This window comes from Cuculus canorus, chromosome 12 (genome assembly GCF_017976375.1).
Source record: "Cuculus canorus isolate bCucCan1 chromosome 12, bCucCan1.pri, whole genome shotgun sequence".
In the NCBI taxonomy this organism is placed as follows: Eukaryota; Metazoa; Chordata; class Aves; order Cuculiformes; family Cuculidae; genus Cuculus; species Cuculus canorus.
The window spans coordinates 17,707,695-17,732,195 of record NC_071412.1 but is presented as its reverse complement, the minus strand read 5'-3'; the positions used below and the strand labels follow the sequence as shown (position 1 = coordinate 17,732,195).

The 24,501-nt window shown below is 58.5% G+C and overlaps 2 protein-coding genes across 2 annotated transcripts in view; one reads left to right on the top strand and one right to left on the bottom strand.

Moving 5' to 3' along the window:
• Nucleotides 1-11,132, top strand: part of CSPG4 (chondroitin sulfate proteoglycan 4) — a 30,747-nt gene extending 19,615 nt beyond the window's left edge. The window contains exons 4-10 of the mRNA XM_054077586.1: nucleotides 272-751; nucleotides 1,180-1,356; nucleotides 6,046-6,244; nucleotides 6,443-6,577; nucleotides 6,725-6,879; nucleotides 7,868-8,051; nucleotides 8,401-11,132. Of these exons, the coding sequence (XP_053933561.1) occupies nucleotides 272-751; nucleotides 1,180-1,356; nucleotides 6,046-6,244; nucleotides 6,443-6,577; nucleotides 6,725-6,879; nucleotides 7,868-8,051; nucleotides 8,401-10,340 (3,270 nt within the window). The 3' untranslated portion in view covers nucleotides 10,341-11,132. The remainder of the gene's footprint in view (nucleotides 1-271; nucleotides 752-1,179; nucleotides 1,357-6,045; nucleotides 6,245-6,442; nucleotides 6,578-6,724; nucleotides 6,880-7,867; nucleotides 8,052-8,400) is intronic.
• Nucleotides 11,133-18,951: 7,819 nt separating this feature from the next.
• On the bottom strand, nucleotides 18,952-24,270 carry SNX33 (sorting nexin 33). Its single transcript, XM_054078146.1, has 2 exons — nucleotides 21,775-24,270; nucleotides 18,952-19,844 (listed from the first exon to the last, which is right to left on the bottom strand). The coding sequence occupies exons 1-2, from the start codon at nucleotides 23,213-23,215 to the stop codon at nucleotides 19,591-19,593; spliced, it is 1,695 nt and encodes a 564-aa protein (XP_053934121.1). The 5' UTR covers nucleotides 23,216-24,270; the 3' UTR covers nucleotides 18,952-19,590.
• Nucleotides 24,271-24,501: the final 231 nt, after the last annotated feature.

The window sequence follows — 24,501 nt, the reverse complement described above, 5'->3', positions numbered from 1 at the left end:
CCAAGCCCACACCACTCCCCTGGTCACCAAACCAGGACAGCCACTGATGCAACTCCATTTTACTCCCATTTGCCCACAGGGAAGGACTTGTGCCCATGTCAGGCTTTGCCCAGGGGCAGAGGGAGGGGTTCAGGCTTGGCCTCAGCAAGAAGGTGACTCTTGCAGCTCATCTCAGAGCAAATCCTTGGGGGACAGCACAGAGTGGGCTGTGGGCAACCCAGCCTTGTAGGCACCAGCCCCTCACTCACACCTTGTCTCCCCACTCTCCCAGGTGACCCACGAAGAGATCCCTCCCCAAGACATAGTCTACCTGGTGAGCAGTCCCCCGGCCTCCGGCTTCCTGGCAATGCTTCAGGACGGCCAAGACTCAAATGAGCAGCCCAGCCTGGACCCCATCCAGTCCTTCACCCAGGAGGACATCAACAACGACAGAGTCCTCTACCTCCACTCCAGGCCTGAGGAGGAACATGACCAGTTTGTCGTGGACATCACAGCTGGCAATGCAGACCTGCTAGAGAGGGTGGTGGTGAGCCTGGCCGTGCTCCCCATCACTGTCCCCCTGGATGTCCACAACATCACAGTGATGGGAGGTGGTTCTGCTACCCTCTCCACGGGCATCCTCAACATCCCCAACACCTACTACAGGGCCCTCGACGTGGAGTTCAAGGTGGTTGAGCCTCCCCGATTTGGCACCCTCCTGAACAGTGCGCGGCCTGAGGATGGCGAGCTGCACGGCTTCACCTGGAGCGAGGTATAGCAGCCAAGGATGACCGCTTGCCCAACATTTTGCTTTACAAGGAGGTTTGGGAAGAGCCCAGGGGTGAGTTCCAGCCCCCGGTGGCACTGAGAGGCTGGGAAGAGTTCCAAGGCTCCAGAGATATTTTCCCTTGGATACATTTGGGGTGGTGGGTTTGGCCCGTGGACAGGTCATGCATCAACCCCCACGGTGTGTTTAAATGCCAGGGTGGGGATGCAGGCAAAGCATCTACCCTGGGCTGCTTCCCATGGGGATCCCGCTCCCTGTCTTTGTGCTGGATCCATCCCTGGATGCCCCAGAGCAAGTGGCAGGCATCCTTCCTTCCTCCCGGGCTGGTGCACAGGACCCCCCCCATCACCCCTCTCCAGCAGGCTTGGTGGCCCACGTCCTCCCAGGAGGGTCACCCAGCTCCTGCCCTGCAGGTGGAAAACCAGCAGATCCAGTACCAGCAGGATGGCCCTTGGGCCCAGGCCGACAGCTTCACCCTCTTGGCCAACGCCTCCGAGATGGCCCGGCAGAGCCAGCCCAGGACCCTCTTCGTCACCATCCTGCCCCGCAGCTCCACGGGGCCGCAGCTGCGGGTCAACGCTGGGCTGCAGGTAAGAGCAGGATGCCACGGTGATGGGCAGCCACCCCAGCAGACAGAGCCAGGACACCCTGGGGCTGGCCAGCCCAGTGTGAGGACCCCATGGGACCCACTCCCAGCCTGGTCCATACTTCCCTGGGAATGTGGGGACAGCAGAGCCGGGGTGAAGACCAGTGGCAGGTGTTGGTTTTAAGTTGGAAGGGTACGATTTAGATGAGACATTAGGAAGAAATTCTTCATGGTGAGGGTGGGGAGATGCTGGCCCAGGTTGCCCAGAGAAGTGGTGGGTGCCCCATCCCTGGAGGTGTTCAAGGCCAGGTTGGATGGGGCTTTGGACAACCTGATTCTGTGGGAGGTGTACGGAGGAGGGCTACAAAGATGATCCAGGGGCTGGAGCACCTCCCACATGAGAATAGGCTGAGAGTTGGGGTTGTTCAGCCTGGAGAAGATAAGGCTCCAAGGAGACCTTAGAGCAGCTTTCCAGTACCTGAAGGGGCTACAAGAAGGGTGGGAAGGGCATTTTACAAAGACTTGTGGTGATAGGAGTTGGGGCAATGGCTTTGAGTGGGAGAGGGGAAGATTTAGACTAGATAGACCAGACATTAGGAGGAAATTCTTCACCGTGAGGGTGGGGAGGCCCTGGCCCAGGTTGCCCAGAGCAGTGGTGGCTGCCCCATCCCTGGAGGGGTTCAAGGTTGGATGGGGCTTGGAGCAGCCTGATCCAGTGGGAGGTGTCCCTGCCCACGGCAGGGGGGTTGGAACTGGATGGGCTTCAAGCTCCCTCCCAACCCAACCCATTCCACGGTTCTACGGGCTCCGAGCCAAGGGGGGTGGTTTCCCGGTGGGGTGAGGCCCTGCGGGAGGTGGAGACGGCGCTGTGCGCCCCTCCCGCCGCCGGGACCGGCCGCCAGGGGGCAGCATCGCCCCGCGGCAGCGCCGCTCGCCATTCCCCGCCGGGCACCGGGGCGGCGGGAGCGCGGTCCGTCAGCGCAGATGGGAAATACAGAATCACACAGAATCACCAGGTTGGAAAGGACCCACTGGATCATCGAGTCCAACCATTCCTAACACTCCCTAAACCATGTCCCTCAGCACGTCATCCACCCGTTCCTTAAACACCTCCAGAGAAGGTGACTCCCCCCCTCCCTGGGCAGCTGTTCCAGTGCCTGATGACTCTTTCGTGAAGAATTTTTTTCTGATATCCAACCTGAATCTCCCCTGGCGGAGCTTGAGGCCATTCCCTCTTGTCCTGTCCCCTGTCCCTTGGTAGAAGAGCCCAGCTCCCTCCTCTCCACAACCTCCTTTTAGGTAGTTGTAGAGAGCACTAAGGTCTCCCCTCAGCCTCCTCTTCTCCAGGCTAAACAACCCCAGCTCTCTCAGCCGCTCCTCATAAGATTGTTCTCCAGCCCCTCACCAGCTTCGTTGCTCTTCTCTGGACACGCTCCAGAGCCTCAGAGTCGCAGAGTCCTAGAATGGCAGAATCACGGAATGGTTTGGGTAGGAAGAGACCTCAAAGCCCATCCAGTTCCAACTGGATGGACAGCCCCCCACTCAGAGCCCCATCCCGCCTGGCCTGGAACACCTCCAGGGATGGGGCAGCTGAGACTGTCTGGGCCACAACGCAGGCCAGTGCCTCCCCACCCCGGCAGGAAAACATTTCTTCCTAAAATCTTATCTCAATCTCCCTTCTTTCAGCTGAAAACAGTCCCCTCTCATCCTATCCCTGCGCTCCCTCACCAGGAGCCTCTCCCCGTTCAGGCAGCCTTCGTGCCTCCCCTTACCCCCAGCTCAGAACAGAAGCATGTCAAGCCTCACCTGCTGCTGGAAGTCCCACCTACTGTTTCAGATGCTTCCCCGACCCATTAAGGATCATTAACGTGAAACTGTGGCAAAGAAATTATTAGAAAACACGTAGGAGCATCCCTCCAGCAGGATCATTCCCCGTCATCCACCAGGCTATCCTCACGCATCCCAGGATTTCCCAGGTTGGCAGCATAGAAAGCAACTCTTTCTATCAGCACCAAAATGCCAGGATGGCTTTGGGAAGGTGTCTGGGAACCTGGGCTCTGGAGGAGATGCCCAAAGAGAAGAGGATGGGCTGCCCTGCCCAGGGCCAGGCACCCCCACCTCCAGAGGCAGGGATAGGGGCCAGGGACACAAAGTTTGGAGGTGCCCCCATCCACAACCAGCCCTGCTTCAGGTACCCCCAGCCCAGCCCCCTCCCAGCAAATCCCTTTTCTAGTGCAGTAAGTGGTGGCCCCACATCTGCCCCAGCTGCGCCAAAATCCTGCACTTCCCACAGAGAAAGGTTAACTCCTTTGCTGCTGGGCAGCCCCTCATTCCCATTCCAGAGCCACAGAAGTCCCTCTCTGCTCGCTGAGTCTGAACGCATCCCAAAAGGGCGGCTCTGGGCAGGATGGGACCAAAGCAGGGGACTCAGTTCTGTCCCCAGTGCCACACATCCTTCCCCGGGGCGCGAGCAGACACACAGAGCCAGCCCTGCGCACAGGGAGGAGGCTCCTTCCCTGCCTTATTTTTAGCCAGTCCATTAGCCCAACGACTGCAAGGCACTTGGAGAAGCACATCCTTCCCTCCCAGACACCATGCTAAAAAAAGGGGATGAAAAGAAAGAAAGAAAGAAGCTCCGAAAATAAACTCTGAGGCAGAGATCCATCCGCCTTTCCATTGGGATCCCCTGCTGGCCCTGGGAACAGCAGCCACAGCCGCTCAGCTGCCCACAGGAGGGGCTTTGGAGCTGGGAAAGGCTCCCTGCTCCCAGCAGGATCAGTGCTTTAGCAACCCAGTGCTCAGGAGTGGCCCGGCCCTGCTGTGTTTGTGCTCTGGCGAGAGAGATGACTTCAGCGTTTAAAGGTCAAGCCGGGTCTAGGAGAGAGATTGCACAAAGCCTTACTCTGCTGCCTGCCTGCCAGCCCCACAGCGCAAAGTCCACGAAGGGCTGAGGAGGCAGCAGGCAGGGTTCTGTCTTCAAAGTAGAGTCCCTTGGAAAGGACCAGGCAGATCTGCCCCAAGCAGCTTTTTGGGTTACATCAGGAGAAAGGATGGCTGGATGCTGCCAAGAGAGACTTCCACTGCTGCACCAAAACACACGGCCACGCTCCCAGTGTTATTTTGCTGCCTGTCTGCGTGCTCTCCAGGAGAGCAGAGGCGACGCGGAGGCTGAACAAACATAATAAGCCAAGTAAGTGAGAGCAGGAACCAGGCAGAAGGCTTTAATAATTTAGAGAGGACGGGGAGCGTGGCGAAACGGGTCAGCTCTGGCAGCACAGGGTCTCAGTCACAAGCAAAGCCACTCCAGCTGCAGCCTGTGCCCGTCCCCAGTGGGCAGCCACCCCCACCCTCCTACAAACACCTCTCCAGGCTTTGACCACAGAGTTTTCCTTAGCATCAAGCCCTGGGTGTGATTGCAGTTTCAGCAGGTACTGAAGTGACCTGGCTGTGGGTGAGCAGCTCAAACTTCTCAGTACACGCACAGCAGAGCAGCTCTCTCTGCCACGGCTTCAGCTCCTGAGTGTTCAGCAGCGCTTCCCCCATCCCATCTCTCCAAAGCTATGTTTTCAAGCCTGCCTCCCACCATCCCATAGGGACTGCCGAGGGATTTCATTTCACTGCCGGCACCCACACCCACTCAAGAAATGTTTTGGGTTAGGCCAGCTGAAAAGAGCAGAAAAAAAACCTCATTGAACCCAGCAGAGCAGCTCCTCCAACACCCGGGTGTTGTCTTGCGGGCTTGCAGGATGCAGGCCAGGCTTGCAATGCCGTAGGATGCAGCACATCCTCCCCCTCCACCCTGCGGGAAGGCTCAGTCCACGTGCCCTGCGATTTTGGGGCATCCTGAGGGTGAAAGGAGATTCTGGGGAGTGTGGGCAGAACTTGTCTGGCAGCGCAGGATTCATCCCCGTGGTCTACCGAGACTGAGATACAGCACAGGGTTAGGAGCAGGGAAAATTGTTGCCTCCAGCTGGAGAGGGGAGATGCCAGGGCTCCGGGCTGGCAGCATCCCTGGGGATGGGTGGGCACTGCTGGATGGGGAAGAAGCAGCCCTGGGAAACTGTGGGGTGGCCCTAAGCTCAATCACATACTTGTCATTCCTGGAGGGTTTGTTGGGGCGGCTGGTGGCCTCCCTGCAGCCTTGTGAGGGGGCGGTGGGATGAGAGATCTGCCGGGAGCACGAGCTAACAGAAACACGCAGCCAGGAGAGACAGGGCTGCGGTCATCACATACACGGCACCTCAGGGAGCAAGTTCACGGCTTGAAGAGTGCACAAAAAGCCTTTCCTCTGCAGAACAATGGGGAGAGATGTGTCAAAGGCACAGCCTCCATTCCAGTCCCACAGGCTGCCCCAGCACCATGCCTTCTTCCATTTCCAGCCTGGGGAAATCGAGGCATGGAGGGATGAGACCTCACCTCTGCCCTCTTGCACAAGCCTTGCAGATAGATGGGCCCTGCACGTGCTGGGAAACACAGCAGCGGTGCAGGTGCATGGTGACGCAGGGCTGGGAAGAGGCCAGATGATGGGGCATCACCCAGCACAAGGACAAGGCACCCTTGTTGGGCTGGGACGTGCTCAGGCACCCAGCAAAGCAGTCTGAACAGGGACAGGGTGCAGAACAGACTGAGGAAGAGGGGAGAGGTGCTCGGGGTATACCGAAGGGGATTACAGCCTCCTCTCTCTGTCCCCCAGCTGCGGGAAGGTGCCACAGCTGTCATCAGCCCCCACATCCTGAGCACTGAGGACAAGGACTCTCCGGCGGAGGAGGTGACCTACTCCATCCAGCCCCCAGCCAACGGGAAGGTTGTGCTGAGGTCAGCGCCCAGCGCCGAGGTCCGACGGTTCACCCAAGCTCAGATAAACAATGGCCTCATCCTCTTCGTGCACCAAGGTAGGGCAGAGCTGAGGTGCCCCGGTCCCCTGGTGTCAACCTCAGCCTAAGCATGGAGATACCACAGGAGGGGAACACTGTGCCACCAAGACTCACGCTAACTCCATCGCGTGGTAACCTGGTCCAAACTGTGCCATGTTAATGGGGGGCTGCAGCCCCCCTGCACTCTGTACATGCCCGGCTCTCTGCTTTCCACAGGACCCCTGGATGGTGGCTTCGCCTTCGACCTGTGGGATGGTGAGAACCTGTCTCCTGGGCACTTCTTCCACGTCAGGGCCCAGAGAGAGCCCCGCATCAGCCTGGCCAAGAAGCAGAGCCTTACTGTCTGCCCAGGTGTGTACAGGCACATTCCCCATCCTCCCAGTTCAATGGCAAGCAGGACCCTTGGACTTTTCCACCACCCCCTGCCTGAGCCTGGGTGCTGTCAAGAGATGCAGAGGCTGCAGGTGGGTTGAAGTCAATACTCAATGTGTTCTTCAGGTGCCCTGCAGCCCATCACCAGTCAGAACTTGCAGGCAGTGAGCAACAGCCCAGTCGGCTCTACTGCCCTGTACTACAGCATCGAGCAAGCCCCGCGCCTGGGTAGACTGAGCACCTCCCAGGGGGAGGAAATCAGGAACTTCACCCAAGCTCAGGTAAGCTTCTACCTCCCCAGCACCCCAGGATCTCAAGGCACAGCCCTCCATCAGCCCTGGGGTCCCAGCCCAAGCCCACCGTCTCCACAGGTGGTGGAGCCTCATCCTTGGCAGGAGGCAGAACTAGGCAGAGTCACACTGTGACTTTCCCAGCCCTGCCAACAGCTGCTAAGAGGGATTAGGAGCTGCCGCCCCAGCACCAGCTTTACCACAGCCACCAGCATTGGATTTACTGCTAGAGGAGGCTCAGGGAGTCATAATCCCCTTTTCTTAGGCTACCTCCCTGCTGCAGACCCAGACACCAGGGCTGCTGCCCATGGCAAGGCCCAAGCATGATGCTTTCACCCCTACTCTGAGCAAAGCCTTGCTACCACACTTCTCCCACAGGGTCAGGCTTTTGCAGAGCATGGCAAAAGGCCTATTTTGAACCATCACTCAGAAGCATTCGGGTTCTAAGCTTATCGAGTCCAGCCATAAGCCCAACCATAATAAACCATGTCCCAAAGTGCTATGTCTACATGTTTTTTGAACCCAAAAACGCCATGTTTTTTGGAGTCCAGCAATGGAGACTCCACCACTGCCCTGGGCAGCGTCTGCCTGTTCTTCACCACTCCTTCAGTAAATAAATGTTTTCCTAATATCCAACCTAAACCTGCCCCGGTGCAACTTGAGGCCATTTCCTCTTGTCTTACCCACCCTGCCAGAAAGGCACCATGAGCTCTCAATAGTGGCTACCATGCCATGGCTGGTGATGACCTCCATTTCTTTACATAATTAGGGCTTGGCTGCTCCTTCCTACATTCAAGACAAGAGCTCAGGGTACACATACTGACTCTTAAACAGCATCACCACCATCCCCCCTGGTGCTTCAGTGCCCATCCCACCAGAATTGGGAAAGAGGCACCCACGTCCCACATGGCATCACCTACCCCAGGTATTTTTTGTAACATTTAGCAGAGTTCATTGATCTTTCTTTTTTGTATTTTAGGTGGACAGCGGGTTGATTTTCTACCAGCACGAGATGCCAGAAAAGCCCTTCTGGCTCACCCAAGATGCCATCCGCTTCCGCGTGGTCGCTCCCACAACCATCTCAGATTCTTTCATCCTTCTCGTGCTGATCTCCTTTGAGACCAGGTGTCCCCAGCGCTCAACTCAGCTGTGGAGAAATGAAGGTAAAGGAGAAAGGGAGAACCAAGGGACAAATGAGCCCTCCTGAAGTTTGCACAATCCCTGGGGAGGGGGATTGTGCAAACTTCATGAGGGCCCGTTTCTCTGAAGAAGACACCACTGTGCAATTTCTCATGGCCACACAACATCTAAATTTGCATCCATCCTTTTGCTGGCTCTCTGTGCAGGTCCTTCCTTCATCAGCTTACCAAACTAAGTCCCAGTCAACTTCTCATCTCTCTCCATCCCTCTGCAATCCTTTTTCTGCTCTTGCCTGGGTCTGCTCTCATCTCCAGCAGATCCTGGCTCATTCCAGGTATAAAAGACTCTTGGGTTTTTCCCTTTTCCCTCCAGGTCTTCAGCTTGCAAGGGCTCAACAGGCTGAGATTAACACTTCAGTGCTGGATGCCTCCAACCTCCTAAGTCAAATCCCAGACCTCGAGAGGGCTGCACATGACGTCGTCTTCCTAGTGACAGAGCTGCCAGCTCATGGGCAGCTCTTGGTGGCTGGTGCGCCCCTGCAGCCATCACGGGCATTCTTCCTGCAGTCAGACCTGGCCAGAGGACGCCTGGTTTATGTCCATGGTGGAGACAGTATCTCTGAAGACTATTTCAGGTTCAAGGCTTGGCTCCAGCCGCAGGTGCAGCAGTCCATCCATCCTCCACAGGAAGGGGTGGTCATCTCTGAAGCTTTCAATCTAACAGTGACCAGCAGCAGCAGCAAGCCACCGCAAGTGGTGAGGCGGCAAGAAGTACTGCAGGTCCTGCCAGGATCCATAGCGACTTTGTCCCGAGAGTACCTGGATGTGGCGGACCCATCAGGTTCCCCAGAGGAGATGGTGTACAGTATCCTCCAGAGACCCCTCACTGGCCACCTGGCCAACACACACAACCCACAGGAGCCCATCAACCGCTTCACCCAAGCGGATGTCAACGCAGGCTATGTGGTATTTGTTGCCACTGGGAGCCATGCTCCAGGGTCCTTAGCACTGAGCCTCTCCGATGGCCACCACCCACCCACTTTGACCTCACTGGAGATCAAGGTGCTGCCTACAGTGAGCACTGCTGCCAGCCCGGTGCTGCCTACAGTGAGCACTGCTGCCAGCCCGGTGCTCCTGGAGGTGCCCCAAGACCTGAACAGGGCCTCCATCTCCCGCCATCACCTCATGGGAGCTGCACAGCTCAGGGCAGGCGGTACCTTGTACAGGATCACCAAGGACCCAAGGTTTGGCCAAGTGCAGGTCAACCAAAAGCCAGTGCGGGGATTCTCACAGAAGCAGATGGACCGTGGGGAGGTGATTTTCACCTTCACTGACCTCACATCTCCAGAGGACAGCTTCCAGTTCCTTGCTATGTCACGAGCAGCCAACAGGACTGGGGTGGTGAATGTGACTGTCCGTGCCTTGGTGAAGTCTAGGCCAGGCACTGTGTGGCCCAGGGGCACCACAGCCCTTCTGGACACCAGCATCCTTGATGCCAGCGAGCTGGCCAACCGCACCAAGAGCATCCCAGTCTTCAAGATCCGCAGGGCACCCCATGGCAGCCGTCTCTTGAGGGTCTCTAGGAACCCAGGACAACCCACCACCCCAATTGAGACCTTCAGCCAGAGCGAGCTGGAGCAAGGGCTGGTTGGGCTGCAGGTGCTGGATGCTGGGGAGACTGACCAGCCCCTGCAGAGTGACAGCTTCATCTTTGAGCTGGCAGCTGCCGGCGTGCCACCAGCATTAGCATCCCTGGGATACAGCATTGAGCCCTACAACGCCTCGAAAGCCTATGGTGTCACCCTACTCATGGCCCCCTTGTCACCCTCAGCACCCCAGCCCCAGGGCACAGTGCGGAACAGCCTGAATGCCAGCGAGCTGGGGATGCCTCCCACTACCTGGCCAGGAGCCGGTGCCACCACCAGCCCCAGCCCCGTGGAGGGAGGCAACCTCCTCAGCTTCATCGAGGCCAACATGTTCAGCATCATCATCCCCATCTGCCTCATCTTTCTCCTGCTGGCCCTTATCCTGCCCCTGCTTTTCTACCTGCACAAGCGCAACAAGACAGGGAAGCACCACGTCCAGGGCACTCCCTCCTCCAAGGCCAAGAATGGGGCTGTACCAGACCAAGAGACGTTCCGGAGAACGGACCCCAACCAAGGCATCCCCCTAACTACTGTCAACATCCTGGAGGGCAAGGGCACGGCCCCCCCACCGCAGGGCACAGGTCCTGGGGCACCACCGGACCCCGAGCTTCTCCAGTACTGCCGGACTTCCAACCCTCCCTTGAAAAACAACCAGTACTGGGTGTGAAGGGCTGAGGCATGGGGACATGACCTCACCTGGAGGTCTGGAACCTCCTGGAGCACTGCTGGCCACCTCCTCCTGGCTCTCCTCCTCCTCCCTGGGAGCTGGCATCCCACAGATGCAGGAGGGCCCTGGGGATATGGGGGCTGCTGGTCTGGCTCACCTGGGAGCCTCAACTCTCCAGGTGGCTTTGGGCAGGGGAGGGGGGCACTGCATAAGCAAGTGGGGGCAGGCAAAAAAGCCTGAGCATCCCTGAGGAATGCTGACTTCAGGTGCGCATTTGGGCCACCCAAGAGTGGCTACCGTGCTGGAAAGGACCTGATGGCTCTGGTCCTCACCAAGCCACCCCGACAGATCCGGTGTTACTTCCATGGACAACACCGGCTGCTACAGGGATGTTTGCCACAGCTCTTGGAGCAAGAGGGAGGATGAAGAGCGTCTTGTGCTGAGTCAGGCTGGGGATGAAGCTGCCCAAATCCCCCAGGGCCAGGCGGGCTGAGACACTGGAACAGAGGCTTGGAAAAAACTCTGTGGCCAATGCCAGGGGAATTTAAGAGTCCCCACCCACTTGGAAAAAAAAACCCAAAACAACACACCCCGCCTTGCTCTTTCTCTGCGTGCTTGCTGTGTGTTTCATAAAGCAGATTGCACCAAGCCCCAGGGGGGGTTGCACAACAGGTAGGATGCCCTCAGTGGGGAGGGATGGCAGGCACTCACCTGGGCAGCGTGAAACCGGAGAGGAGAGCGGAGAACAGGAGCCAGCGCAGGTTTCCACTGTATACTCCAGTACGGCAGAAGTAAACAGAATAAAGTGCCTTTTCCGATGTGCATCATGGTTTTTGTAAGCCATGTCCCTCGGGTCGCTGCTCTTTGCCAGGGCTGTTTTAAGCCCAGCAAGCTGCCGAGCGACATTTGGAGGTAATGGACCAAATTCAGGCTGGGGAAAATTTGAGCAAGAGCTCAGAAGTCCTAAAAACTTAAATAAAAATGATCTGAGGAAGAGCAGAGGAAAAACTGAGTGCTGAGCTCAGGATGGGACCCAACAATAATACCCTGCATTGCTCCCAGCTGGGAAGCTCATCAGAGGGCACATCGCACTCTCACAACACCGATGGGAAGCTGAATTGAGCCCCCACAGAGAATGTGTCAAGCTCACACCCCTCTCATCCTGAGTGAAATCCATCCCTGGTGTCACTGCATAATCCCTCTCCAAACCAGCACGCCGAGGCAGTCCCATTCCAAGGCTCCGGCACAGCCAGGATGTTTGCTTGGACCACGCTGGCAGTTTTCCTGGCTGCGGTTATGCTGCCAAGTGTTTGCCGAGCAGTAAATCGCACCTGCCCTGCTCCAGCTGGTGGGTGCTGGCACATCCTACCAGGCACCCACAGCCACCGGGGTGCAGGCAGGCAGCCCCATCCCTCCCGTGTGCCCCAGCCCCGACCTGCCCCACGGCGTGGGTGCAATGGGGCGCAGTGAGGGCAGCCCCAGCGCCTCCGAGCCCTCTTGGCCCAAAGAAACCTGTGCCAATGGGTGCCAAGCTTCAGCATTGCCACCTCCTCCCCTGCCACAACCTCCCCGCCTCCAAAATCCTCCTCCTGCTCCATCCCCCCCAAAAAAAAACTGTTTCCTGCTGCTCAGAGGCAAATCGTGTCCTCTCCCCCCCTAAAACAGGGGCAGGGCAAGCAGGCTGCCAACACCACAGCTCAGAGCTTGCTGGAGCGGAGCTGCTCCAAGAGGTCGAGACAACCTCTCCCAGCAGAGCAGAGGGAGTGCCATCACCTCCCTCCCTCTTCCAGATTAACCCCAGCTCTCTGCCTTCCCCTTTACACTCAGACAAGCACATTTACTGTTATTTTTGCTAATTATGGAGCCCCCAGCAAGGAAGGGAGGTTTGCAGGGAAGCTGGTGGCACCCACCGAGGGCCCTCTTGGAAGCCTCCGCTGTTTTCCTTTAGCAAGAGTTTCATCTCATGCCCAGGGATTAAATAGAAGGAACGTGGCCTATTTTGTGAAGAGCATTGAAAGCAAAGCAGGTTATTTTTAAGGCTTTACAGCTGTATTCCCACTGCTGGGAAATATCCACTTCCCAGGGTCAGGGGAGGACAGACCTGGAAAATGCCAGTGGAGTTTGTGGTTCTCCGGAGCCCAGCTCTGCTGGCAGGGTTTACATCCTGAACAAAGCTGCTGGATCTGCTTGGGCTGTTGGGGGTTTGCAGCAGGATAGCTGGGGCAGGATCAGGCCCAGCCTCCATGTAGTCCATTGCCGGTCAGGGATGAGGCTGTGAGGCTCCTGCCTGGAGCCGCCTGCTCACAGAGCAGTGTGACCTCCCACCCCCACCCCAGTTTGGGACAGAACCACTCTAATCCAGGAGGATTTGGGGGCGATAGGGGCTGGGTTGCCCCCTTCTCTACCGCACTTTTTATAAAGCTTGCAGACATTTAGGGAAAATGCTCACAGCTGCTCTGCCAGATGTGCTGTTTCTTCCCCCCCTCAAAGCAGGCCAGATGTGCACAGCTGGGTGACAAGCACCAGCCCTGCCCATGAACTCAAATGCCCTATTCCCAGCGAGCTGCTGCCAGGTCTCTCGTCACCTCCACACACCTCCTACTGCTCCTACAGCGAGGTGTTTCCCTGGGAATAACACCTACATCCCTTCTCCACCTTCTACCCATGGCTTTAAAGCAAGAAAAGCTACCCAGAGTTGGGGTGGAGGGAAAAATGAGTCGGGACATCAGGCGTGGGAGTACCAGCAAGTGGAGATGAGGGGCTGAGGTGATGGATCAACAGGTCGAGAACCTCCATACATCTCAGGACTGCCAGGACAGGGGACAAGAGGCAGACCAAGAAGAGAACCAGGCTAAAACAAAGTCTCAAGCCATGAAGAGAAAGCATGGAGTAGCAGAAAGCAGGGTAGGAGACAGAAGACATCCAGGTAGAAAAAAAAAGGACAGCAAGCAAGTCATGGTGACTCACAGAGGTGTGACAGGATGGAGGTGACAGACCCACCACCACCTCCAAAATAGTAGGAAGAGGCGTATCAAAAGCAAGGACATCACTGAGTCAAGCCACCCAGGAGGTGCAAGGAGGACTCAACAGCTGAAGTCCCATGTCCTCTGTGCCATCTCCAGACAGTCCAAGGAGACAACATGGGTAAAAAGCATCTCAGTGCCCGACCACCACAGTACCTGAGCAGTCACACATTGCTCACAAGTGGCAAAGATGTCAATGAGTTTCACTTCTATTTTGTTCTTAATTAATAAGTCATCCTTTCCTCCTATAAGCCCCAAAAGCAGGGAATTTCTCCTCCTCTGCTGGGAAGTCCCTACAGCTGGATCCCAGGTGGGATCGGTTGGGAAGTCTCTGCAGCCCTGCTGGGGTCTCAGCCTCAGTGCTGGGGTTAACGTCCCGATTTGAGCTCCGATCAGCAGACAGAGATGCGGCAGCTCTGTTGCACAGCTCAGGGACAAGGCAGCTCCCCTGGTCGTCCAGCACCTCTCCTGGGTTAATGATGACAGCAGCATTCTGGTACCATCAGGGAGCACTCAGGAGGAGTCAGAGCCACGAGGACCCGAAGGTGAGGATGGAAACGCATCAGGAGGAGACTCTATCACAGCTTTGGTGAACCAGTTTCCAGGCATCCATTCAAATGCAAATAAATAGAAGGCTGAACAGGTTTCATTCAGCACCCACCCAGGGCAGGTAGGATCGTTTGGCTTCGAAACCCTCCCTGCAAGCTTTGCCCATGCAAATGCAGGCCTTCAACAAAGGAGGGACTCGACTCCCAGCCGGGCTCAGGCCAGTACATCTGAGCCCCGCACACAAGCATGGGACCCACACCAATATCACATTCCCCCAAGCCTCCAAACTCCTCCGCTGCTGTGAGCCACCACAGGCTGCAGCACCCTGTGACAGCGTTGTCCACATCGCTCCTGGGGACAGGGCAGAGCAAGCACAAGAACGTCCTGAGCTCACACAGGCAGCCCCCCTCAGTTTTGGGGAGGCAAAGAACGATCCCAGGGCTCCTGCTTCCCTGTCTCCATCTGAAAACTTCCCTGGCAGCTCTTGCCAGCCCCAGGAGATGATGCGGATTTTGCTGTGAGCCAGGAGGAGCATAGTAGGGTCCCTCAGGGGGCTTAGGTTGTGCTCCCTGATGGCAGGAGGTGAGGAGAGGTCTCCATGAGACTCTGCCTGGGAAGGCAGGAGGAGACACCTCCTCCTCCCAAGGCAGGTAAAGGGCTTGACCTGGGTGGTCAGGGAAATTCGGAGAAGAAAACTCGTGGGGAACTGGGAGCCAGACCTCAGGCTGGCTGCTGCGCGGTGTGACCAAGGCTCAGGTCTCCACTGGGCTCCACGCCAAGCACAGCACCCTGGGATGCCAGGAGCCTTCCCTCCCTGCTACGTGCATGCCCACAGCCTGCAGAACAGGCTCAGCTGGCAGCAAGCCCAGCAGGACAGGACAGAGCCTGCGGGGAAGAGCAGGCTGCAGGCACATCACCCTTGGAGCACCTCACCGAAGGTGGGGACAAGTCCATGCAAGGACAGCACTGTCCCCAGGAGTCGATATGCCCACACCACCTTGCCCACCTGAGATAAGGCTCCCCAGGTGCTGGCAAGCAGAGGAAAGGATGGAAACAGGAGGACATGGACACCAGAAATTAATCCCCCAGGCAGCTGCTGTCTCCATGGCTCTCCAGCCTGGCTGCCAGTTTAAATTCAAGCCAGATTGAGCCTAACTTCTATTTCCACACCCAGCAACTCCAAGGCAGACAGACAATGACAGAGGGATAACCACATCCCAGAGCCTGGGCTCTCCACCCCTCCTGCAAAACACAACACACCCAGAGACACATCTCCACAGCAGCACAGGATCTACCTCCCTGGGCTCAGCACCTTCTCGGGGAGAGGAGAAATTATCCAGAGAGCTGGGACAGCCTCTGCCCTGAGCATCACCCCCATTCTGACAGGAGAGGGGGACCAGCCCTTTGCAAAGCATCAGGGCTGCAGCATTCCGGAAAACTGATAAACGCCAGCTGCAATTAAAGGGGGGCTCTAAGCTCATTTCCCAGGCAGAGGCACTGCTGACCACCCCCCATAATTGCCCTGGGCTGGGAGCAGGAGGGAGCATTTATAGCAGCAGCCAGGGGAACCAGCTGGGGCTTGTTGCCTCGCCTGGAGGAGCCCAGTCAGGGTCACGCTTCGGAAATATTTGAGCGGTGCAGTGATTAAAAGATTTCAGCTGGCAGTCTGAGCTCTCTCCCTCTGTCCCTGGTTCGCTGCCACCCTGCATCGTTGCCCTCCCGCATGCATCTGCCTGGTCTTGCTCCTCCACACAGACATGCTCGTCCATCTCCAAGCGCAGCAGGGATGGGGCTGGATGAGACCTCGCAGCTGTTTCAGGCAGTGAAATCGGCTCCATCCCCAGCACGAGCAGCCCCGGAGCTGCTGCCAGCCTTGATGAGCCGGCATGACTCTGCTCCCTGCTCCCCGTTGCCAGCCGTGCCTCTCTGAACACGCTTGCTATGTGGCAGGCCTGATCCTGCCAGGAGCTGCACCTCGCGCTCCCCTTTGCCACGGGGAGGAGCCGGCTTGGGCTGCTGGGTTGCTTTGATGTCTGATCCCGAATTGTGGAGCACTTTGGGCTGGCGGAGTATGTGCGGCTGATGAGCCTCACATCAGCGACTCTGCTGCAGAGGCAGGAGGCACCCAGCAAATTCCCAGCTTCCAGATGCTCAGCTGGTCCCTGAGGGACCCCAGCTACTTCTGCATCCAAGAAGAGGTTCTCCTACCCCATAACCTGGGCAGAGTCTAGGAGAAGAGCCAGGGGCCATCATGGAGGTGGAATACCTTCATGGGGCAGTGGAGGATTGTTTTGGCGGTGGAGGTGGCTCATCCCACCGAGCTGAGCCATTCTGGTCTGGAGATACCTAAGGATGGGTTGGATCCAGTTTTCCTTCCTGTCTGCTGGCCCAGCCTGCATATAAATCCTGGTCTTCCAGAGTTCAATCCAAGAATTCTGGATTTTCTTTCCACAATGGGGAGAAGCCCAAAGACGCGGAGCAAGACAAGAGCTCCTGGAAGCAACCTGCACGAGCAGAGCCAGCAACAGGTCCTCCCGTGCTGGCTGCGGCGCTCCTGGGGGAGGATGCACCCCGCTGATGCTGCCAACTCCCCACTCAGCCGTCGTGCGAGCAGGGCTTGTGGCTGTGCCTTGCACTTGGCTTTCCCAAACAAGAGCAGCCTTGGGAAGCAGGAGGAGGAAGTGGACCTGCCCCGTGTTCCCAGCGTTTCCTCTCAACCCCATACACTCTGGGTTTTTTTTCCTCTTTGCCGTGACCCTGAGCAGGAGCCGGGAACAGCCTGTATCCCAGACAACGGCAGCGACCGAAACCACTGCCTGCACCCACCCAGTCGCACGCTGCATCCCTGCAGCGCAGGGTGCCCACCCAGCAGCTGCTGGGCGAGGGGGCTCAGCGATGGGGTGGCAGCCCTGGGGCAGCCATCGGGATGCCCAGAGCTTCTTTGACCCTCCGAACCTCAGCGCTTTTGCAGGATGTCATCAGAGATGCGGGGGGCAGCAGGAGGATGCTCAAACCCCCCTACCGATGGAGGTGGACAGCAAAATACCCAGCCCTGGGCAGGGAAGGCCCCAGCTACCAGGGGGAAGAGGAAAGAGGCAGGAATGTTAATGGGAAGCAGGTTTCCCAGCCGACGGGTCTGGCATGCCAAGCCAGCCCTGGAAGCGTGGTGCCAAAGGACCACAGAGAGCATAGGTGGACCTGTGCTCAGAAGGGGTGCATGCAGCCCACAGGGAACCTGTCCTGCCTCCATCCCTGTGCCGGGATGCTGGAGCAGGAGATGAGCTCCCAGGATGCTGGGACTTCTCCCTGCTCCGGTCACACTCCCTGCGAGCAGAGGCAGCTTTTTGCAGCCTTCAGCCTTCGCAAGGGTGTGATCAGCCTGGCTTTGGGGCCCAAATCCACGGGCGTTTATCAGGGTGGCTCCAGGAGGATTAACTCCTTCGCCTGTGCTGCATCCACCCTCCCAACACCACTGTTACCTCTCCCACTATCCCAGGTCCTTGTCCCCCACATCCACCCTCTCCAAAATCTGCTGATGGCCACAAGTTTCTAGGACATCCTGCAAAGGGGGTCCCCAGGCAGGGGCATCCTCCCACCGAGCCGGGTTTCAGGGAGCTGGGATGCCGCAGCAGGATGCCGGCACAGCTCCGGAGGCTGCTCGAGGCTGGCTGCCCGCTCGGGGAAGGCGGTGGCAGGCTCCCAGCCAGCGCCCATTGTGCTCCCGGGCTCAGGGGGAAGGGACACACCATCCCACACAGCATCTGGCCTCAACATGGGGCCAAGGCAACCACGGCCAGCGAGGCCGGAGCCCGGCGTTAACCCCTGCGGGATTGCACGGGGCTAACTGCACCGTTCCCAGGGCTGCGGCTGCTGGAGGGGCTGGGATGGGGCCAGGGTGGGATGGTGGATGGGGTCAAGGTAGGATGTGCCCAGGGTGAAATGAGGTTGGGGATGGGGCCGAGGAGGGGTGGGGTTGGGGTGAGATGAATCACAGAATCACAGAATCACCAGGTTGGAAAGGACCCACTGGATCGAGTCCAACCATTCCTAACACTCCCTAAACCATGTCCCTCAGCACTTCATCCACCCTTTCCTTAAACACCTCCAGGGAAGGCGACTCGACCACCTCCCTGGGCAGAGATGGGACCAGGGTGGGATGTGGATGGGATGGGATGGGGCCAAGGTGGGGTACACTTAGGGTGAAATGGGGCTGGGGCCAGGGTGAGATGGGGGTGAGGGGAGATGGGACCAGGGTGGGATGAGGACAGGGTGCGATGGGACAAAGGTAGGATGCAGCCAGGGTAGGATGGGGCTGGGGTGGGATGCAGATGGGGTGAGAAGGGGCTGGGGTAGGAGCCAAGGTAGGATGAAGCCAGGGTGGGATGAGGCTGGGTTGGAATAGGGTTGGGATGGGGCCAGAGTAGTATGGGGCTGGAGCAGGATGAAGCTAGGGTAGAATGAAGCTGGGTTGGGATGGGATGAGGTCGGGGTGGGATGGGACCATGATGGATTGGGCCGCCTCAGCCACGGGATGCAGAAGGAAATGCGTCCTGCCTGGATGGAGGCTGCACAATGCCTCCGGCTGTATTTCAGCATGCTTGTCCCTGCAGGCTGGGGAGGGCTCTGGGAGGACGGAGTGCAGCCCAACGCATTCCCAGCGCCGCTGTTATTTTAACAATACCCCGCTGGCCCACATGCCGGGGCTAATTTTAACCCTGGAGCAGGGCCAAGCCGGCCCTAACTTTCCTTGCTGTGATTTATCCCAGCCATTTCCCTTCATAAACAAGGCCTCCGTGCCAGTCCCGCTCTCTCCCCAGGCAGCAGCACGCTGAGCACCAAGCAAAGCAGGGCAGGATTTGCCCCTCAGTGGGTTATTTGGAGGGTGATCGGGTCCCCCCAGGCACTCAGCCCCCTGCTGCTTGCGGCACGGGGATTTTCGGAAGCTGGCTGAGAGCCTGCGGATGCTCAGATGCAGAGCTTCCCTGGGAAAGCAGCTCTGTTTTCCACAGACATCTCTGGAAAGGAGGTGGGTGGTTTTCTACGGGTAATTTTATTGAAAAGGCTGTGGGGCTTTTTTTCCTCCTCCCTTTCCCCAGTCAACAGCCATGCCAGAGAAAGAGGATTTCCCTTTGCCTCTGTGCGTCTGTTTAAAAATGAATCAGTAAAAATGCTGCAGAAACGTTGGCGAAAAATGGCAAATATTGAAAATATCTTGTGACAAAGAAAAAAAATAATTCCCTTCCAAATAAAGATCTTCGTCTTCTCTTTTTTTTTTTTTTTTTTTCCATCAGGAAAGCTTTTTATGTGCAAAATGTCGACTGCTTTTGATTTCTTCGCCCAGCGGGCTGGGATGCCCCCATCTCTCTGGATGGAGAACGCTAAAATCACTGGGAGAGAGAGCAGCATCATTCCTTCCACGCCTGTCTCTCTCGTGACCCCCCCTGCACCCCTGCCAGACCCGCAGCAGGGTGGAAAATCCCCAGGGAAAGAGGTGGCACGGCCAGCCCGCGGGCAAACCATTCCCTGCAGGATCACAGCCTGCCCATCCGGGGAAGAAGAAGAAAGCCCGATGTTATTTGGTCACTAGCGTCATCAGTTCCCATTCGTTCCCAGCATCCCAAACAGAGGAGGTCTGCAAGGCTGCGGATAGAGAAGTGTGTGGGTGGCAAGCAGAGGTGTTAGAGGTTGTCGTACATGCGTAACGTCTTCTCCAGCTGCTGGCTGACGCGCTGGTAGAAGATGATCTGCTGTTTTAAGTAAGACTGCATCATCCTCTTGAAGTCAGCCACACGCCGCTCATGGAAGTGGGTCATCTCGGCTTGCAGGGCGAAGCCCACCACGCGGCAGCGCTTGCGGATCCCGTCCGCTTCCTCCTGGTCCATTCGGCCCTCATCACTCATCCGCTGGCTTTCCTTCACCTTCGCGAAGGCGCCTGGTGAGATAAGGGGAAGGGTGAGAGGCTGATGGATCCATGCATCCCTCCATCCCCTGGCACAGGCATCCCTGGCCGGCACTGGAGGTCCCATCACCCTCTGTGCTGCTGCCCCATGGCCAGAGGTGCGGAGCTGCCCCACTTGAAGAAGTCTGTGTGCTTCCAGCCTGTCACTTCCATCAGTCCCCATCCCTCTTCTCCAAGCAAAGAAAGACCAGGAGCTTTTTCCCTCTGGACCCTGACCTCCCCAACACCTTTTCTACCCCATTCCTGGGTAGTCAGACTCATATTTAGAAAGAGCTTTGGGGGGGCCGGAGAAGTGTGACTCAAGGCTTGCTGTGGGAAGGTAACACGGTGCGGTGTGTGCCATCATAGCCAAGTGCTCCACAGCCAATGTCACCCCATGGATGGGGTCAGGAGCAGCGCCAGGAGACCTCAGCTCCATGGAGGGGGGTCAGGAGCAGCACTGGGAGACTCCAGCCTGAAAGGAAGTGAATTGGGGTGCAGGAAGCAACCAGTGCCAGCTGGAGCTCGGATGGGAAAGCATCTCCCCCTGCCAGAGGCTCTAACACCATTTTCCTCCTCCTTCCATGTATTTTTACAGCTCACTTTCGAAAGAATCCTGCCTGGCTCAGGCCCTGCATTCCTCCCCCCTCATTAGCGGAGAGACTGTTTGCCTGAAAACAGGATCTGGCCCGCAGCTCGCCGAGCTCTTTTCCCTTCTCTGGGAGCGCTGAACCCGGGGTTACGGTGCTCCCACCGCACCAGCCCTGCTCCCAGCAGAGAGGAGGAGGAAGAAGCAAAGGTTGGAGGCCAAATCCTGCCTTCCGCTCTGCCCACGCGGCCTCGCTTCCGGATGGGATCCAGGCTCTCTTCACAAACAACACAGAGAGGGAAAGGCGAGGAAGCAGCCAGGGCTGGATCACATCCTTCCCTCTTCACCTTCCCAGCCTGCCCCAGGGATGCACGGACACCCCTGGATGCTCCAACACAGAGAGCCCTGGCTTCACCCTGGGGAAAACTCCCTGTCCCCCAAAATCCAGGGATGCCGGGGCATGCTACGGGCAGCGAGATGGGAGGAGTGCGTGGACTTTGGCCCCGCTCCCCGCCTGCGTCACACCCCGCCGCACGGGTGCAGAGGGACACCAAGCCCTGGCTGCAGTCCCTTCTCACCCCACCTCCTCCTTCCTGACCCCTCCAAACTCCCAGGAGACCCACAAGCACGAGGGGACAAAGGGGATGTGGGGTGCCCCGATGTCCTGGCGGTGCTAACCCCCTCCTCGCCTCAGAGAAGCACGTGCTCCTGAAGAGTTTGACCCTGGTTGTCTCCAGAAGGTCCAGTGTGTCCCCCATGGCCAGAGGAGTGCAGTGAGAGGGGTGGGAAGAAGGGACATGTCCACATCCCACTTGCCCTGCCCCTCCAACTGACCCAAGGTCATGTCCCAGCCCTGGGGGAGCAAGCTCGAGCATCCCTGCTGGCGACCCAACGCTGCCTTGGCCCGGGAGGGAGGATGAGGAGGGACGAGTGGTTGTGGGTGAGGGTGTGATGCAGCCCCTCACTTACAGGACACCGGGCAGGCCATCCAGGAGCCAACAGCAATGGTGCCACCTCCCACTCATGGCTTGGAGAGAGCAATGGCTCTGCTGATCCCCCGGCCAGCGCTGTGGCCAGCAGCCACGGAGTCCAGAACATCACTTGAGGCAAAACCTGATCCTACACCCAACAGCCTCAGCAGCCTCCCTGGGGCTGGGATGACCGGGAAGCCGTGCCAGCAGGGACCATGTTACTCCGTGGGAGCCATGGGCAATGGGCCCCATCCTCATCCCCATCACTGCACATCACAGACTTTCCTCATTGAATTCCCATCCTGCTCCTCATGCCGCTCCCACCCACATGGATCATCAGCAGGGGAGAAGAAGTCACCCTTACCTTTTTGGAGGTGGATGATGTCTGGGAAGTTAGAGAGGAGCCCTTGGTACAAAGAGAGAGTGTCCAGCATGAGGAACAGATCATTCTTGGGCTGCTCAGCAAACATCTCCCCCACAGTCTCATACGTCTTGCCTGTGTGGGAGATGGCATTGTTGAGGGCGTCCAAGCTGTATGGGGGGTCCATCTGGAAAGAGTGGCTGATGGCTTGGAAAGCATTGCCCAGCTTCTGGAACTCCTTCCGGAAGCCCCCCACGTGCTTGCGCACCAGCTCCGAGGCCACATTGGTCAGCTGCAGGACACTGTCATCCATCTTCTTGCTGAAGGCCTTGAAGGCATCTACGCGGTCCTCCACATCCTGCAGGTCCTGGTGCTCTGTGGGGATCTGGATGGTGAGGAGGAAACTGGCACCCACCATCTCATCCTTCTCCGCCCGGCGTTTGCCCAGCTTCCACTGCTTCTCGTCACGGCAGCAGAGGAAGTGCTGGAAGCCCTCGTACTGAGAGAGGACGGGGTGGCTGGTCATATGGTCCATCCACAGGATCAGCCGCCGCTTGCGCTTCTCGATGAAGTCCTCCTCGAAGCGCCCGGTGGCCTGCTTCTCAGGCAGGTGGGGCACTGAGATGACCGTGAACTTGTGCAGGAGGCGGTTGTAGAGCCAGTCAAAGTGCTTGTACCGCCGGTAGACAGGGGAGTTGATGTTGCTGGGGGTCAGCTTGTAGGAGATGTAGCTCTTGATACCCTTGAACTTGGTTTGCTTGGTTGGGTCCTCCACGGAGCAGATGAAGGGGTGGGGGTTTGCTCTCCACTGGGGACCTTTGGAGCCCATCTCGATGCAATACACCTCAGCGATCTTGGACATCAAGGGCACGTCACCAAGGATGAAGGCTTCCACCCCTGAGCGGACAAAGCAGGAGAAGCGGTTGAGGTTCCTCCCTACCACACTGCCCCTCTTGGAGGAGCTCATGCTGTCCTGCCTTTCCAGCGCCGGCTTGGGACGGTAACCGGCGTGCTGGTGGTGGCCGTAGGCCGCTGGGTACTGCAGGCTGGGTGAAGGGTGCCCATTGGTGCCCGGCGCGCTCTGCGGCTCCTCCACCACCGTGGAAGTATCATCCCAGTCATCCCAATCATCATCATCATCATCCTCAAAACTGCCCTGGTAGGAGATGCCGGGGTTGGGGGGAGCCGTGTAGAAGGAGGAGTCGTGCCTGGGAGAGCCGGCCGGGCTGCTGGAATAGTCCGTGTAGTTGGAGCCCGAGCGGGAGCGGAGGATCTCGACGTAGGAAGCAGGGAAGAGGCCGGTCTCCCCACGGCTGTTTTGGCCCTGTAACCACCCGTCTAAGGAGTTCTCGCTGAAGATGACGAGTTCCTCGTTCTCCTGGATGCTGATCTCCTCTTTGTTTTCACTCTGGAAGTTATAAAGCGCTCTGGCTTTCAACGCCATGGCCGGCCTCGGAGCAGGGGGCGCGGGACTCGTCTTAACCCAACCCAAAACAAACCCCACAGCGATACCGCGAGGTCGCTCAGGACCGGGATAAAACTGTGGGAAAAACCTTGGCCTGGTTTCTCAGGGAAGTAATAAAAAAAAAAAACCTGGAGAAGAAACCCCCTACGAGGGGACGCCAAAGTCCGTGCGGCCGAGGGCCCCCCGCGATCCCAATCCCCGGGATAAAACCAACATCCCCCAATCAAGGCAGCGGTGTTCCCCTCGCTCCGGTGGGACGCGGAGCCCGGCTGGCCCCACAGCCTGGCTCTGCCATGGCCACGCAGGTTTTATCTCGCCGGGATGCCGCTCCGGCTGTTTTCCTTCCCGGGAGGAAAAGATCCGGCTGCCAGCAAGGAAATAAATCCACAGCGAGTTTTCTCGGGGTTCCTGTGGCTCGAACCCCCCGGGAATTCCCGGTGGGCGCAGGGAAAAAGCCGATCACTGACCCCAAACCCAGCCCAGGCTCCCGGTGCTCCCGGGGCTTTGGCAATTCCTCTCCAGGCCGGCTTTCCTGGGATTTGGGGGGAGGGCGTTGTTTTTGAGGGCTTTTTGACCCTGAAAGCCGCAAATCTCCCGCAGGACGGAGGGGCTGCAGGGAGGAGGGAGCCCGCCCCGCCGGTACCGGGGCCGGGCACGGCGCCCCTCACCGCATGGCCGGGCACCGGGGCTGATCGGGGCCCCGTGCCCGCCGCACGACGGCCGGGATGCTGCCCGGGGTCGGGGTCGGTCCCGATGCCGGTGCGGGTCCCGGGGTGGGTCCCGGTCCCGGTGCCCGCGCGGGTCCCGGTGCCGGTGTCAGTGCGGGTCTCGGTGCCGGCGGCGGGTCCCGGTCCCGGTGCCGGTGTCAATCGGGTCCCGGTGCCGGTGTCAGTGCGGGTCCCGGTCTCGGCGGCGGGTCCCGGTGCCGCTGCGGATCCCCGTGCCGGTGCGAGTCCCGGTGCGGATGCCGGTGCCGGCCCCGGTGCCGGTGTCGCCGCGGGTCCCGGTGCCGGTGCGGGGCTGGCCGCAGCCTCCCGTGACGCAGAGGCGCCCCGAGCTCCCGGCTCGGCGGGTCACACGCCGCCCTCTGCAGGCAGCGGCCCGGGGCGCCGATCCCGCCCCCGACACCGGCTGCTCCCGCCCCGGCACCGGTTGTCCCCCCATCCCTGCTCTGCTGTGTCCCCCCAATCCCTGCCCAGCTGTGCCCCCATCCCTACCCAGGTGTCCCCTCATCCCTGCCCAGCTGTCCCCTCCCTCCCTGCCCA